The sequence below is a fragment of the Thermobia domestica genome, chromosome 1, assembly GCF_964235325.1.
Source record: "Thermobia domestica chromosome 1, izTheDome1.hap1.1, whole genome shotgun sequence".
In the NCBI taxonomy this organism is placed as follows: domain Eukaryota; kingdom Metazoa; phylum Arthropoda; class Insecta; order Zygentoma; family Lepismatidae; genus Thermobia; species Thermobia domestica.
In genome coordinates, this window is record NC_137454.1 from 217,313,666 (window position 1) to 217,332,118 (window position 18,453).

The 18,453-nt window shown below is 34.2% G+C and overlaps 1 protein-coding gene and 1 long non-coding RNA gene across 2 annotated transcripts in view; one reads left to right on the forward strand and one right to left on the reverse strand.

Moving 5' to 3' along the window:
- LOC145693901 (lysosomal alpha-mannosidase-like) overlaps positions 1-18,453 on the reverse strand; it is an 87,853-nt gene that overhangs the window by 34,368 nt on the left and 35,032 nt on the right. Inside the window, exons 9-10 of the mRNA XM_081770070.1 lie at positions 18,074-18,273; positions 888-1,072 (exon numbers count right to left, since the gene is read on the reverse strand). Coding sequence (XP_081626196.1) covers positions 888-1,072; positions 18,074-18,273 — 385 coding nt within the window. The remainder of the gene's footprint in view (positions 1-887; positions 1,073-18,073; positions 18,274-18,453) is intronic.
- Positions 5,383-15,166, forward strand: LOC145693911 (uncharacterized). Its single transcript, XR_014132850.1, has 3 exons — positions 5,383-5,955; positions 13,554-13,699; positions 14,668-15,166. It is a non-coding gene; the product is annotated as an uncharacterized LOC145693911 (long non-coding RNA).

Consider the following 18,453-nt stretch of genomic DNA (forward strand, 5'->3'; position numbering starts at 1 on the left):
TCTAGTTTTGGATATCTATCTACTTGTATTAACTACTTCTATTCATTGTAATCTCAAACATTGTTTGTCGTATACATTAAAAGAATCAAAATCTACAGTCATTTCGTTTATTATAATACACGTCTATTTTTCCTTTATTATAACCTCTATAAATACGTTGTGTATTACAGTTTCCTACATAATAGCTGCCATGTTGTAAAATGACAGAGTTGCTCTGATAGATTATTTTCTATATTTTAAGACTCCTTAATCTTGAGACCCTAAGTTTTGGCACCAGAATGTTGAATGTGGCTCTCATGATTCACAAAATATTAAGTTATTATTAAAATACATCCACCATTTTACAAACGGTGACCAAATTTAATCGTCCCGGATAAGAAATGTCCAAGCTAATTTAAATTAATACTGATTCAAAATCACTAACCAGAAATGGAATTCTGTGAACTATGATTCTTTTCACGGGGCTATCATGGGGCCAGGACTGTAAATTTTCATTATGTTTTTAGGGGACCACAAATTTATTTCTGAAGGAGAAGAAGCATAGTTATTATTACGTCACTGGCTCTGGCTCACTGTTCTTAAGTCACCAACTAACCAACAGTAGAACTCACCGATCCATACTTTCTCACAGTTGCAGGATACACATAATAAAAATACAGAAATAACTAAACAAATATACATCTCTGCACACAACTAATAAAATCAATCTAATAGTACTTCAGTAAAAATGTTTTACTAAATATTCGTTGGAACATGGTCAACTTATTGTAGTTACGGAAAAGAATTAAATATACACTTTTAAAAATAAATAAATAAATACTTTTTAATAAACTTAGTTTTCGAAGAATTTTCTACATTTACTTAATTGTTATTTCACACATACTTACCATCTGGTGCTGTTACTTGATAAGCGGAACCAGTGACTGGGATTCGAACATAGTAGGATACTGGCTTTCCTAATGGGTTGTAGACAGTGACAACGAACTGGTTACTCTGTTCCGTGACATCACATTGACTGATATTGAGTAGCAAACAGGATTCTAGTGGAAGGTCAGTTGTTTGGAATAATTTACTACAAAAAAGTTAAAAACTATCGTGAGAGATCAGGTATTTTTTTTTAATCAATGTATATGGAGTTAATAATAATAATGATTTTTTTCATTAAAAACAGTCACACTGTAACATTTAAGAGAACAATGTTATACAAAGTAAATACTATCTTATTTTAACATGTTTATCGATGAAGTATCATTTGTAGCTGTTACTTTACATCGCAAGGTAATGTTAAAGTTCAATAATCATTTGCTGTATCAACTATAGCTATACTTGGCTTGAATAAACCAAGCAATGCAATAAACCAATAAACCAATGCAATAAACCATCAGTCACAGACCAGAATTATTAAATTAAATTACTCCATGTAGGAATACTGTCAGTCTATGCATTTAATTTCTGTATTATTCGTACACATATGGAGAATATCCGTATATTTGTTGTGATCTATCATTATATACTGACAAAATCTCGTGGCTGAAATGGGCAGAATAGGTATGAGGGAAAAGCATGTATTGGTATACAAGCTTTTCCTCATATCTATTCTGTCTATCAATACAAAACTTTGTATAATCATTTCTTATCTCTTATAGATTTTTCGAGATACATTTGATTATGTACTTATACCAGGGGCCACTCCAGAGGAGTCCAAAGTTGATGGGAGGGATTTCTGAAGGAATTTTCCCCACATTCTCCCAATTTTCCCTGTTCAAGTACGTTATGGGCCCCAATATATAGCATCTCTGGAAAGCTTGTTTCATACTGAAGAGAATGAACTATAAAACATGACTTTACAATGAACAATGTTGATGTAATAGCTGTTTCACTGCGAGTCTACAATTTTCTTTATATTAACAGAGTTAATGGGACCCAGGGACTTACTCCGTTGTCCATGGCACCTAACTTTTTGTGTATGAACATATCTTTGTTATGTTTATCGAATGGACTAGGTTTGATTCGGATGTTCAGATGATAGGTTTATGTCCATTCCTTGTAAGAAGATAAAATACTGTACATAAGCTCTTCGTTTAAAATAAGTGAAAAGTACCCCATCATTTTCTAGAATTTAAAATGAGTGAAATACCCCATCGTTTTCTAGAATTCTACTTTCAAGAGGAAAAGAGGCAATTTATATATATACATCGGCGGATCCAAGCGGGGCTATAGCCCCCCTTGACGCTCAGTTTTACACTGGATAAAATGGGCTTCAATCCTGTTTTACACTGGATAAAACGGCAAAATATGGTTTAGCCCCTCCCTTGATCATATCCTGGATCCGCCACTGTATATATATATAGTTTTCACATTCAAATCGACGTTATCTATTCCATCACCACGGGAAAACGGCTAAGCCACTTGAAATTAATTTTCTTGTCTAAGTTTCAAATTGTAGAAGGCTTTCTGTACTAAGTACATTTGAATTTAGAATAGTTCCTGCCCGTTAAGAAGAGGTTACTAAAATGTTGGGGGTGGGTAAAGAAACTGTCCATGTCTGTATATGAGATCCTTGAAATAGAGGGATCTGTCCCGCAAAAAATATATTATTTATTATATTTTTACCGGGACAGAAAAATATGTTTGTATTATGGAGGTGTTTGTTACTGAGAGGTGGTCTGTTAATGGATGTTTCATTATATATGTTAATTTTAGTATATATATATATATATATATATATATATATATATATATATATATATATATATATATATATATATATTAATTGTAAAATATTACATAGAATTTTGTATCATGTTTAGGTGGTAGATAAGGCTTCTGATAGCTTTAACTTCGACATGTGAAAGAAGTCGAAACAAATAAATAAATACAGTGATATTTTGAGCATTCTACACTGAAAAGCTCGCTATGGGGAGATTTTATTCCGCGAGGTTTTAGCCGGCAAAGTTATGGCCCACGAGGTTTTGTACGCATATCGTCTATCATAAATGAATGGCATGAAGAATTGCTGATAGAGTGCTCATCTCTAGTAAAAGTAGTCTTCAGTTCAATCCCAGTTCAATTTAAATTATTCCCATGTTATGTTCCTATGTTTTCCTTTCTATATTCCTGGATTATTCTCTCATCATTCATTTGCAAATATAAGTTATCGTCCTTCTCCTTATAACTGATAGGGTATACTCACAAGATGTTAAGCTAAATATTTAGTTTAATATACGTTTATCATAAATGGTATACAAGCATTAATGAGCGACTGAAATCCACATGCACATGACGGGATTTTTTTCTTAGTACATCGCCTATCTGCTCTATCTGAATATCCCCCCCCCAAAAAAAAAATGAATAAATTGTAGAAAAAGTACTTGTAACATATCTTCGTAACAGTTTGATTGACTTGGAACGAAAATTAGTCCCTTAAGTAACAAAAATAAAATAAATAATAGAATGTCCACATCTATAAAATATCCCCACATTAAAACATTCTCAAGTCGAATCAGTTACCTGATAAACTGACACCTATTTTTAACATTTTTTCAATTAATATATTTATTAGCCAAACATAGTATGATACAATAATAGAGTTATAAAATAACGACTAAAGGCACAATTAGCGTCACTATCTACGTGATTCCAGGTGCGTTGTCAATTGAACAGTCATTTGTTTTCCACGTGTGTGTGGTAAAAAGTAGTCGCCTGCAAAAATTGTGTCGAAAGTATTTTCTTTCAGGCAGAAAACTTTTATGAGTCTGCAAAAATTTGTCTCCTGTTACGAGAAATGTCTCAATGTCAACTTAAATTATGTTATAAAGTAGCTTGAGGTATGTAGAAATCTTCTAACAATTTGCTCGAAATGCGTTATACCCCACACAGCAAGGAATATTTCCTCAATCAAAAGAAAATATTTTCCTTGGTTTCCAAAAGATTTTCCTTTTCTGTACATTTCCATGCTGGTTTCCCCAATGTATTCCAAATATTTCCCGAAAATATTTTCCCAAAAATGTTTGTAAAACATTTCAGAAATTACCTGGAGTACATTTTGAGAATGCTTGCCGGAAAGTAAATCCAGGAAAATATTCACAAAATATATTAGAAATATTGTTTTGGATCTAATTTAATATATTTTCACTGTTGAGAAGGGAAATATTTTTGAAATGATACTAAAAATGTTTTCCATATGTCATACGGAAAACAATGAAACGAAATATACTCCACATATTTAAAAAATGTTTTCTAATACGTTATTTGCAATATTTTCTATTTTTACGAGAAAACGTATTAAATATATATTATAAAAACATTTAGAATATTTAAAAAAATATTTCGTAATATAAGAAATATTTTTCAGAAATGATTTTAAAAGGTTTACTTAATTTTTACAAAAGTATTTTGGTCATCTTCTTCTATAACTTAAATTAAATATTTTCGTATGATATTTTAGTATTATTTCCAGAATATTTTATCAAATTTTGAATATAAAACTTTAAAGCAGATAAAAGAAAACATTAAAAATGAATAGAAAAATGTTTTCCATTCTGTTTTGGAAAATATTTTGTGTCTTTAGTGAACAACATTTTCTGATATAGGTCTATTATAGAAACATTTTTACATTGTTTTCAGAATATACTCTTCCGTTATTAGAGAAAACATATTCCTTGTTAGAACTGAGAAGTATCCCAAATATTTGCCGGAAATATTTTTTAAAATGTGTTTGGAGAACATTTAATGAAGTACAGGAAGCAGTGGCGTTAAATAAGCTTTCCGGGCTTAAGTCCCACCAAAATTTGTTTTACTATATTAAAGTAAATAAAATATCCTGCACAATTTTCACATGTCCAGGAATAAAGTTAGCAAAAATTCCCTCCACGAAACAAAATCGTAAATACGCCACTGACAGGATGCGCATTTTTAGAACGTTAGTAGAAAATAATGTAAGGAAAATTTTCACAAATTGTAATAGAAATATTGTGTTGAATGTAATGTAATATGTTTTCAATGTTGAGAGCAGGGGTAAAAGTGGATTTGAAAAGGTGGGGGGACGGTAGGTAGCGGATGACGTCACGCCATTGCCCCTGACTATCTTTGACCATTGTATTTTTTTTTTAGGAACTGGGGAGACGCCGTACATATTTTTGCCAGGTGGGGGCGGCATCCCCCCGCACTTTTTACCTCTAGTTGAAAGAGAAAATGTTTTCGAAGTAACACTAAAAATGTTTTACATAGGGCCTACATGATAAAGAAAACAGAATAGGCCTGTGAACAGAATAAAATGTTTTCCAACGTGTCATATGCAATCTTTTCTATTCTTACAAGAAAACATATGAAATATAATTTTTAAAATATTTCGAATATTTTAAAAATAAATTCGTTCGTAATATGAGAAATATTTTTCAGAAATATTTTTAAAACGCCTATTAATTTTGTATGGAAATGTTTTTGTTACCTTGTCCTGTAACTTAAATGAAATATTTTCATGCAATATTTTAGAATTATTTCCAGAATATTTTATCGAATGTTGAATCAATTCTCTCACAAGAGTATCGTAGTAGCATTATTACCAATCATTATACTAATTATAGCAGCATCAAATAAATATATTTGTTAAAAATTTGAAATTTATAATATCTTGGTGACATCGCACAGGCATTTATTTCAGATCGCAAAATAGCATCGCTACATCAACCGTCATTTGTTTCTCAAAAGTACCAGAATTCCTTGCGCGATATGTTGAATTTGAATGTTGATCTGTTCCTGTAAAGTTGTGACAGAATCCCGGCAATTCTAAAGATCAAAGATTCATGTGAAACACTAATTCGAATGTTACCATTTTACAGTTATATTTATTATATAAATAGGAAGAAGGCATCTGGATCTGAACGGTCGTGCCTATGAAGAAGGTGTCCAATTGGAGGCCGAAATGAAATGAAATGAAGCTTACAACAAAAGTCGGTAAGTAGAACGATTACATAAAATAATTTAGCTTTATTGTCTGTAAAATTTAGCTTTATTGTCTGTAATAAATTCATGTGGGAGGCAAGATTTCCATTGTTTATGATTATACATAAAATACCGTGCAGGTTTCTTTTGGCTCACCATTCGAAATAATTGCTGAAAAATGATTTATTTTAATAACTTTCTTTTTATTGTCTCCTAAGTGATTTTCGATAGGCGATTTGAAATACGTCACATGGCATAGATGAGATTCTAAGGGAGCGTCAGAAGTAATTGTCGAAAAATTACAGTTATTATTTTATGATTTGCGTATATATATACGGGGCCGGATGTATCACGTAAAAACTACAGTGCAAAAAATACAAATCAGCCTACGTGGCCACTAAAAAGCACCAATAGGCAGGGCTCTAGAACACAGGTCTCCCTTCCCATTTATATGTAATATAGACAGAAATCAACATGCCCTGCGGGGCTCTAACCCGCTTTCACTTGCTAACGCTCGCTCGGCAATACTATGTGAATTAAATACTTTACTTTGGTACAGAGAAAGAAATCTGTTAACCTATATGGGGACCTGTGTTCTAGAAACTTCCCGCAACAATACTATCTGAATCAGAACAGGGCGAAGGTGGAGGACAACAGGAGCGAGTAGATGCTTTCCAAAGGGAAAAGATGTGGGCAAGTCTTTACTTTAGGCAAGGCAGTGGCAATAAACCATTCATCTGAACCTGTTCCTGCAGTTAGTTACAGTTCTCAAGAAGGAAAGACAGAAGATAACGTGCCCTACGGGGCTCTAATCCGCCTTCAATCGCTAACGCTCGCTCGGCGATTTGTATTTTATAATATTACTACCTTGCCCAAAGTAAAGAGTTACCAGGCGTATATTACCATTTTAATGACAAGTTATAATAATTCTGCGTGTAGATTTACTTCTGGCGTGCCACTCGAAATCTCTGTTTCTTTCAGAAGTAATGTTCCGCGGGCATTGCTAATACTATTCTAGTTATTATTGTAAACGTATTGTTTAGGATGCTCCGGGGGGCACTGCCCTCCCAAAAACAGGTCTGGAAGAAACACTGCTCGAAATACTTACTGAGATATAATTCTTTCGCCACTTTCTTTCTTGTGTGTATTCAATGATTTTCGCCAAGCGAAGTATAAATTTTTCACTTGGCATAGATAAAATTCAAGGAGACCGTCAGAATTAATTGTCGAAAAGTTACAATTCTTTTACGATTTGCGTATTTATACTGAGTCCTGATGTGTGGATAAGAAGTACAGTACAAAAGATAGAAATCAATCTGTGTTAGGGGGCTACTAAAAAGCACGAATACCATCTAACCGAGTCATGGAGGGTGAAGGCGGGGGCCCAAGGGGGTGCTTCCGAAGGGAGCAGGCACGTACTCTTCTATTTTGATCAAGGGATAATGGCGCGTATATTACCATTTTAATGACGTATTCACGATTTTTTTTAGGGGACAGACGCTTGGCTAACTTTGTTCCTGGAGATGAAAAAATTCTGAAAGATAATTTATTTACTTTAATATCGTAAGTACAATTTCAATGGGTTTAAACCCGGAAGCCCCCCTTAAATACACCACTGGGTTATAATAATTGTGGGGTTCATTCGAGCAGACGTTTACATCGAGAGCAAAATTTATAGGTAAAATGTGAAGTATTTTTCGTGAAGGAATAAGAGTGTGAATGTAAGTTATTTCTGTCATTGCACAGCTTATTGAAATGGATTTTGAATGCAAATAGGGCAAGAGTAAGCGACGGGAATTTCCGGTTCATACGTCAGTTGTGAACATCTGCGATGGCCGCAATGTGATTTTTTTTTTTTTTAAAGAATTGTGTAGTAAAGAGAGAAGGATTATAAAGTTTATGTAGAGTCATGGTATGGTGATGCGCGTAAAATCAACTGCGCAAAGTGTGGAAAAGATGTATTCACGAAGAAAAATTCAGAACAGAGGCAATAGCCCTGCATACACTATTTTCAGTCGTAAAGGTGAGAAAGAAAGGGGGTGTAACACACGTGTATTAGCTGTGAAAGGTGTTTTTTTTTTTTTTTTTAAAGGATCGAAATTAAGTGTTTTTGAAGATAAGAATAATTACAAATATTGTGAATGACCATCCTCTTTTATGCGTACCCCCCACCCCCCTGTCGCTGATGTTCCTGCTCCCTACGCTGTCGCTCGGCCCCCCCTGCTGTGCTTCTGCCCTGACTCGGTTAAATAGCGTTCTTGTTTTTTTACTGGCCACCTAGCACAAGTTGTTTCCCCTTTTCTTTTAGACCTCATTTAGTGCATAGGGAGGCGCGGTTGCTTAGTGCTAGAGCGTTCACCTCCGGTTCTTGGGGTCCCTGGTTCGATGCCAGCTCGCGCCGTGTCGACTTTGTGGTGAACAAACGTCGTGCTCGTGGGTTTTCTCGGGGTTCTCCCGTTTCCCCCCACTTTCTTCATTTCACTCATTTCTCATTATCACCGTCTTCTTTAGCCTAAGCGGCATAATCGTGGGACGTGAAACTTAAGGATTTTTCATTTAGTGCATGTTCTGCAAAAAGAAACTGGAAGATGCAAGAAATGCGTCAAAATTTGGTACAACAGCTTGCTAGAGTATTGCCTAATTCTGTGTGCAGGTTTACGATTGGCGTGCCGCTCGAAATATTTGTTGAAAAATTATAATTCTTTCGCTAATTTTGTTATTGTCTCTTAAGTGATTTGCGGCAGGCGAATGTAAATATTTCACCTAGCATATATAAAATTCAAGGGGGCCATCAGATTAGATTTGCCGAAAAATTACAATTATTCTTGTATTGTATTGTATTGTATTCAGGGTTTGCCCAAGTGGGTCCAGCCCGGAAAAAAACACCGGGTTTTTTCGGGTTGGACCCACCTGGGTTTTTGAGATTTTCGTTAGTATATTATTGGTGCAATTAACGTGATCACATTGGAAGTGATTCTTATCAGATTTTGGACTTTCCTTGGGCAAATTAGGTGCTTTCACGTTAAGGTATACAACATCCAAAGTGAGGCCTTTATAAAGTTCTTAATGCACTGAATGCATTTTAAAAAGCCGTACCTTAGATTGAGATAATTATAGAACAAATTAATTTATGGAATGTGCTTATATCCTATTTCAAGTAAAATATGCAATTTTATATTTTAGAAAATACTTTCCGTGAATAGTGTGCTCGCTTACTTAGCGACGCCGAAGGACATTATCCCTCATACATCTGATGGGTTTAGTGCTATAGGTGCTGGTACTACTAGTAAATATGTAGTGTATTAATAAAACTATTAGTATTATTTTTTATTATCTTTGATGGTAACACTGGTATTCTTCAGTAGAGTTTGGTTTTCCAACAACAGTTTAGTTTAGTTATTTGTTGCTACTTTTCAACTAGCTTTCTGTAGAATCAACAGCAGCAATAGCGTAAAAATTCGTGTCAAATTTAAGAATCTTAGTGCTCGGAGTTTCGAAGGGTGCGTAACGCTTACTATTTCAAGTCCTGAATTCAAACTTTGTACTAGTGGAAGTTTCGATGTACAGTAAAGAAAGCTTGCATTTTCGGAAAATAATAATAAACCTTCGTCGCGAAATAAGTGCTCGGGAATTTTCAGCAATTAAACGCACAAAGCATTGGAACTGAATACTTGAACAATAAAACTATTTGAAAAAAATGAAATGAAATCTTTCAGTTTTACGTCCCACGGTTATGCCTGTTAGGCTAAAGGAGACCGTGATTATGAGAAATGAATGAAATGGTGGAATGAACCAAGTGAGAAGAAACGGAAGAACCCGAGAAAACTCACGAGCACGGTGTTTATCCACCAAGAAGTCGACACGGCGCGAGCTGGAATCGAACCAGGGACCCCAAGCACCGGAGGTGAACGCTCTATCACTGAGCCACCGCGTCCCTAATAAAACTGTTTATTTTACGCTGTAAGATATTTAGTTTCAATTAAGACATATTGAAACATTTACTTTATGAAATTGAAGTATACAGGGTGTTTCAAAACAACATCGACAACGTTTTTGAGATGATTCCTGACAGCAAAATAAGACAAAAAGTATAGACCAACCTGGGTGCACAATTGCTTCCTTTCGGACTTGTAGGCTGCCGAAAATATGAAAAAATAAACTTTAAAGGTCTATAGCGCCAAAACTGTGGTACCTACCGTAGTCGTGTCGAGACTTCACTTAAAAACTGAGATGTGCACTCTCCAAAAATACGCGTTTCAAAATCCTGCGGTACTCACGCAACAATTTTTATAGAGCTAGCCTTGCTACTGGCATATAATTTGGAGTACTGGCCAACTACCTCTTGTTCATGTTTTCGGCAGCTTATAACGCCGAAAGGAAGCATTTGTTCACCTAGGTTGATCTATACTTTTTGTCTTACATTGGTGTCAGGTATCACCTCTCAAACCGGTGTCGGTGTTGTTTTAAAACACCCTACATATATGTTAATTGTTTTAAATTAATTTTCTGGGAGAACGGTCTTGCAACAAGTGCTCGGGAAATTCCCGTAATTCAACGCACAAAGTATCGGAAGTGAACTTCAACAATAGAACCATTTATTTTACGCTAGAAAATATTTAATTTTATTTAAGACATTTTGAAACTTTTATTTTATAAAACATGAGTTACAGATTGATTTGTTTAAATTAAATTAATATATTTGTTCTCAATTAATAAATTTGGCGAATGTCAGTGAGGGTATTAGGCTGATTCGTTCTATATTTGTTCGTTCGTCTGCCTGTACCACGCGTACAACAGGGTACCACTTTCCGTCTTTTAAGTTTAAATTTTCAGGGTACAAGTACGAGACAAACTAAATTTCTCATGTTCAGATTTTGGTGGCATACCAACCTAAAATTTCAAAATAGCGGGTATCCACGCCGCAATTTTCAGTTTTTCAAGTTGAAATTTTCAGAGTAGAAGCACAAGACACTCTAAATTAACTGTATATATTTTGGCGGCGATCCAACGTAAAATTTCAAAATGACAGTCATTTTTCAAAACAGCAGTGAAATTGTTGCAAGTTGTGACAATCATAATCTTGAAATATAAATCACATTTTAACACTTTTACCCTAAAGGCATTGGAATATTTTTTTAAAAAAAACCTCAAACCCGAAGAAAAAACAATTAATCCCGAAAAACCCCATATGGGTCCAGGTGTGTTGGGCTTTTTCAAAAAAGTCCGGGTTTTTCAAACGCTGATTGTATTGTATTTATTTTCACACGTTTTCATACAAATTGTTCTCAACATGAACGTATGAGTTGGACACGTCACAAGAACATGGAATGTGTACATATTTATACATTTAAATCTACATCCGATAGTAAAATAGCGTCAATTTAAGTAAGAGAGGTACAATTTTTCATTATTCTAATTTGCATACAACGATATGAAACAATATAACAGTTAATAAAGCATTACATTATACATATGCAAAAATATATATACACTAAACCGTATCGGACCGGAGTTTTTGAACATTCCGTATATTAGAGTGAAAGAGGCTCAATTGTTGGTCTGACAGTGAAGCGAGTACGTTTAGAACTAGTTGAAACGTTTAGAAAGTACGTAGTTCATCTCTGCTGCATGGGGTCCTTGGTTCGATCCCAGCTAGCGCCAAGCGGTCTTTGTGGTAGACAAACCGTGTGCGTGTGTTTTCTCGGGGCTGTCCCGTTTCCTCCCACTTACTTTATTCCACTATTTCATTCATTTCTCATCATCAGCGTCTCACCCTGGATGCATAAACGTGGGACGTTAAACTAAATGTTTCATTTCATCTTAATTTCCATGTACAATACCTGCTTCTTGAGTTATACATAATATTTTCAATCTGTGCTAAACTAGTGTATTAATATAGGTTGCTGACGTTATAGTACCTACAATTCTCCGCAGAATTTGATATTTATGAATTCTGATAGAACAACTTCGTGTAGGCTTTGCTTTGGAAGTAGTTTGGAAATACGTGACTTGTTAAACAATGCATGCTAGAAAGTATCTCTCATCCATGTTCGCGAATAGTTTGTTTTCTGCATTACTACTCCCTGAATACAGCGTGGGTGTAAAGTCAGTTCTTATTTGTAACAATGAATATTTCTAAAACTAAACAACTTATCACAGTTTTATTTTCATCGAATACATTATTAGAGTGCACCATTTGGTTATTAAGTTACATTGCAACGTATGCACCCGCATTTTCCACAACTTCTAAAATGTTAACTGGTCAGCTAAGCTGATGCCAGTTTCTAGGATAATCTAGATTAAAAATAGGTATTGACTTTACAACCACCGTGTATATTCTAAAACTGTTAAATTATTGCTCGTCTTCCTGTAGATTTCATAATATTTTTTATAGAAACGTTGCTTTCATCAATTTCTAATTTACAACGGCAGGGTTGGCTGGTTTAAACAGCTGTTTTTTTTTTTTTTCAAAAAACCCAATAGGTTTAAACCAAAAAAAGAACGAAAAATGCTTTAAATCGTGTGAACTTCATGGTGACGTTTCCACATATCACACCATCTGCATTATGTTTATCTACTTTTCATCTTTTAATCAAGGGGTCCCGTGTTCAATTCTCGGTCGAACCACAACCCATCTTTCAAGTGTAAACCAAGTAGCGATTAGGTGTCCCTTTAAGCGAAAGTCTTCTTCGTGATAACTTTTGTATTTCATAAGGATGTTAAGGCTAAACATACGAAACGAAACCAAATTGTATATTTCTACTTGCCTGAATGCCTGTTGTTTTATAAAGAAGCCAAGGTTGCTTAAATATATTGATAGAAATTGGCAAAATGTATCAACTGCCTACGTAGCTTCCAACATCAGCTTGGATTCGACTTTGTTTTAATTTTGTTGAATGTTATCTACATAATAAATTTGTCATTTAATATGATACGTTGAACTTAAAATTTTACATACAAATACATTTAAACTAATAATAGGATTTTCCCAATGGCTAAGGCGGGAGTTTCTTGATTTATATGTAATTCTGTATAATGTTTTTACTTCTGTAACTACTTATCTTTTTGTCCTTCCGAAATGACTCTTGACAATTATATTAACAACTAGGCCTATGCAAAGATCAGTATAACGTATTTTTATCAGGAGTCCTTCGTGAGTGAGTCGACAATCTCACTTGTGACCAATTAGTCCCGGTTTCGTGTCGAAATGGACAATTTCTCTTGGATGTAACCCGAGAAGCGGTTTGGATTCCCTTTCAGCATAACCTTGTTGTTGCATAATAACACCAAGACGAAACAAATTAATTTCTGTCCATATCTAATATAAATACATAGAGTAAATTATTTAAACAAAAAAAAAACTTTTTTCTTTTCAATAAAAACCATGGTTTTTGCCAAACCTGTACAACTGCTTGAAAATTAGTATGTAATTTTTCTTTTATTGGAAAAATAAAACGTCAGTGCAAATATTAATTTTTGAGGATGCGCCAATTGCAACTGACTCGGTGAGACTGTCGTCTACAATCAATGTAATTTGTTTAAGGGCATCAGTTGTATGCTCTAAATTTCCATTACTATTACTTGAGTGCTTAATGTGTATTTCATTACAGGTCTAAGAAATGAAAAACTGGGAGGCCACAGCTTAGAAGCCATCACAAGAAACATCATGAAAAAGACAAGTGCAATAGCTGAGCAATTTAATTGGCACGTTGCAAAAGGAAAGAGCTTTCCTCGTTAACCACTAACACAATAATAGGTAAGAAACTCTCCCTACTGTTCTTTAATCTCATTTTCAGAGTGGAAAACAAAATATAGAAGTTGTCATTTGAAGAGGGATACACTATGTTTAAAATGTTGTATAAAAAAAAAATCTGGTGCCCTTTTTATTTTCTTCGCTTTAAATACTTACTATTGTGCCATGAATACTTCTCAGAACCATCTTCCTGTGAACTTTATTTCCCAAAAGCATATACTGCAACCGCTGTTATAACATTTAAAAGGCTTTGGAAATCCTTATTTTAGCAAAATTTGCAATTTTCCTGTCCTCAAGTGACACGTTACATTTAAGTGTCCGTGGAAGAGAGAGCTGAATATGTATAAAATATATTTAATCTTTTTACTGAATTGTTCTGTCATGTTGGTAGTTTTCTTGAGCATTTCATGATTAATTCCTACATTATCAAAATTATTCATTTGTATAAGGCAAAGTAATATGTATGGCCTGCTCCGTGGCAAAGAAATCGAGCAAGGTAGCGGTCATCAAAGCCTTAGTAACCATCTCGGCATTCATCTTGTGTGACTGAGGGAAAAAGAATGATCAGGCCCAGATTTGAGATCGGAGCCTTCGGAATGAGACGCTAGTTCTTCATCAACTCAAATGCTGCCACATGTTTTCAAATTATTATTATTTTTAATATTAGGTTTAATATTTATAAAATGCTATACTTTTTAAAAATAAAAGTGCGACAACTTCAACATGTTAAAACGACCGTAATTAAGCTACAGTCTGAGGTATGTTACCTTCAGCTTTAGCTGTTGTCTTCCTTGCCCTTTACACTTTCTTCAGGATGTTACTTTTGTAACACATTATTGTCTTCACAACCTGCTGTAGGTCCTACACAAACATTTTAAATATTTTTGTAAGTTTAAGATGTAATAATTGATCTCTAATCATTCCCTGCTGTTATTATGTTATTAAACACTGCCTATTATTTTTATTTTCAGAAACTGCAACACGAGAGAAACGTAACTAACGATGAGAACGCGTAGATTATTGGGATTTGGCTTCAACATGCCATACAGAGACGAACAAGAAAATCAGTTAAGAATTCAGCTGCAGTTCCACAGAACTTGGAGTGACAATTCCCAGCGTCGAAATTAGAGTTAGTTGTGGTAATCAAAAGTGAGATTATACAGAAGCAAATGAGTATTTCTTGTTATTCAGCAATGTGATATTTCTTGAAAGTAGCAAAAAAGTGACATTTCGTGAAAAGATCTATTCCCCATGCGCCGTAGATTTGTGGAACATATTTTTTGCAACATCCATAAATATTGTTGTTGTTGATTTTTATTGAATTAGCGTGTCAGTGACATAATTTCCTGGAACAAGTTTTTACAAGTTAAAATGTGAATTTCTGATATTTGAGAAGATTGTTCTTAATGTATAGAAACAAATATTACGAGCAGCATGAAGATTCTGCTGAAGAGAATTTAAATAAATAAAACCAGAATAGTGTACATTTATATTTTTATTTAACTACTAACCGATATAAACTGATATATATATATATATATATATATATATATATATATATATATATATATGCATATTTATTATAGTGGACAGTGTAAATTATAACTACATAATATTAGCTTGCTCTCATATTTTTTTTCTCCTCAAAATCTTATTTATGCACAGAATGTTTCTGGGTGTTCCACTGCTACTACTGGTATGTGGCCACGCTGTGTATGTATGTTGGGGTGTCTTATGTCATATTGCGAGGTTCACACTGCAAATTAGTCTTCACAATCATCGCGTGCCAGTTTTCGAAGCGGCTATATTGAATTTATTATTTTTAAGATAGGAAAAGATTTGCCAACAATTGTTTCTTGAATTGGATGTCTAAACCTCAATTTTTTTTTTTTTTAATGTATCCAATACAGCCGCTTTCAAAACTGGCAGGCGACGATTATGAACACACTGATATCCAGTTTGAATCTCGTAAGTCACATAAGACACCCCAACATATATGCACGACGTGGCCATATACCAGTAGCACCAGTGGAACACCCAGAAACCATTTGTATAAATAAGATTTTGAGTAAAAAATAATGCTTAAAATTATGAGAACAAGCTAAAATTATTGTAGTTACAATTTACACTCTTTATTATTATTATTATTATTAATATTTTTTTATTTTATTTTTATTAATTAATTTATTTATTTATTTTGTCTGAGTCTGTGGGCCGCAATGGTTTTTCGTCATGAAGACAGAGTGAGGCAAAGGCGTCTAAGCAGGTAAAATTGGACAGAAGAATATTATGTTTTCTTCCAGCTGCTATGTCACAGTATGGCCGCCTTGTTTTCGACCCACTATTTGTTCCCAGCAAGAAGCCATTATATATACACAATGACGCAAAAGGCTGGAGCCCATAGGCCAACTCGGTTACTATTGCAGATATGAAAACAAGGTTAGATATGTAAGGACACTTTTAAATTCCAGCAACACTTTTGTTTTTGTACTAGTGTACCGCTCAATAAAGAAAATGCGTTACCATACATCATGTTGGGCTACACGAATGAAATAATGTGTGGTTTAAAATTAGCTACACCGAGAAGAATTGAAAGGAGACACAGTGAAGAATAAACATGCAAATGCAATATCTACGCCAGTGGCGTAGCAACCACGGTGTTGGGGGGGGGGAGGAAGAGCAGATACGAAGGACGCGAAATTGGGTCTTGCACTATATTTTTCATTGTGTCTTTCCGTTCCCTTTGGTCCAAATAATTTCAAACCACACTTTCTTTCATTCAGTGTTATCCAACAGTGGCAGCTTTGTACTTCTCGTTACTATTGGGCAGTATACTAATATAAATACAAAACTTGCTGCATTTTAAAAATTTCCTTCTATATCTTACCTTGTTTCCGTATCTGCAATGGTAACCGGGTTGGCCTATGGGCTTCGCATTCTATCATGTACAGAAGATATTCTGTAAATATTTTGTCATGTACAGAAAATATTCCCTAAATATTTTGTCATGCACAGAAATTATTCTCTAAATATTTTCTGAGATGTACAAAAAATATTCACTAAATATATTTTGGCATATGTAGGAAAATATTGTCTGTGTTACTGGTAAATAATTTTAAAATATTCCATGAGAAACATTTTAAAAACCATTCCGTTAACATTGTATAAAACGTTTCAAATACATTTTCAGTAATGTTTGGAAATCGTACAGGAAACATTTTTTGGAAATCTTCTCTAACGGCGTATAAAATATTTCTACAACGCTTTTGAGTATATTCAGAGAATGTTTTCAGTATTATGTGGAAAATGTTTTCAAAAACATATGGAATATATTTCCTTAAGGGAAGTAGGATACATTTTCTGAAGGAAAATGATGGCACGTTTTAGAAACGTTTTGAAAATATTTCATTGCTGTGTGGGACAGTGGATTTTATACTGTTCCTCGTATTTTGAAAATGGAGGAAAACTTAATTCCAATATATTATTTCACTATTTCAACATTGATAACAGCGCCTTTTTCCACTGGTTACCAAACAGATAGAAAGAAAAACACTTTGACAGAAGTAGGATATAGCTGTAAAATGACAAACACCTAGTGCTACCATGTTTCTGTCATTTCAAACCGCGATCCTTTGTTGAAAGGTAAATTTTCCAAATCTGAACACACTGATGACAGGTGTACTTTCACTCGTTCTATTGGGAGAAAGTATCTAAGCAGCAAAAGAGCTATTTTGATTTCATTTCTGTTGGATGTATGAGTAATGGTGGATAGGAAAGTAACAAGCATATCAAGTCCAAATAGTATAACGTACTGTGGTGCACTCTACCAATACTCAAGTATACTATAAATTAAGTATATGTAGAGTAGATGTGAATGTAATGATATGCAGTGCCAAAAATAATATTTTAGAATACTACAATGAAGGCAGGGTACACACAAAAAAAAAAACATAAAAAGATTGTCATGACTGAAAACTGAAACAAAATTAAGATTGCCAACTCTGAAAAATAAAATTACAGTACCCGTCTTAATCCTCAAAACTGATGAAAAATAATTGTAACTTAAAGTTTGAAATATATAGTTGAGCTTGACAAAAGTATCTGTTTGCCGGTAAAATACCGGCCAGATTGCAACCATAGACAAAATGTAAACCTGTGAAACACTAGCACAACAGTTTTGAAACCAGAACTGTTTCGGTCAAGACAGGACGAACTCTACAAATACTCCATACGGACTATAATATTTTCACTTTCATTTCAATATTAAAACTAAGAACCTCAGATTTTATTTCGGGACTTAGTAGTGTAATTTCAAAAAAATTAGTGCCAAAAAGGTTTGGTGTAAAAGTGGATTGTAACACATTTCGAATTACTTACTTGAGTGCTTGCTCTGCTACTTCTTGTGCATTTTGGACTCCTTCATCTAGAATTCGGGCATAATCATCTGCAACATGTTGATACTCAGTACCTGTTACAGCATCGTGATGCATAGTAACTCCTATAGCTTCTTTCAGTGGTGCAATATCACCTGTTTGTTGAGGATCCAATTCTGCTAAAGCGTGTAGTTGTTTTGTTACCTACAAAAAATGTTTCATATTAGATGCTAATTAACAACAATATGACATGAAGTTAAACAAACATCCACAACGGTTAGATAATTCTCTAAAAGTACCGATGATTTGCAGTACGAGAGTCAACTTGAGCTGTAAGGCTTTTCCAATTAAGAGTTTTGACAGAATTATTCAGAAGAATCTTGC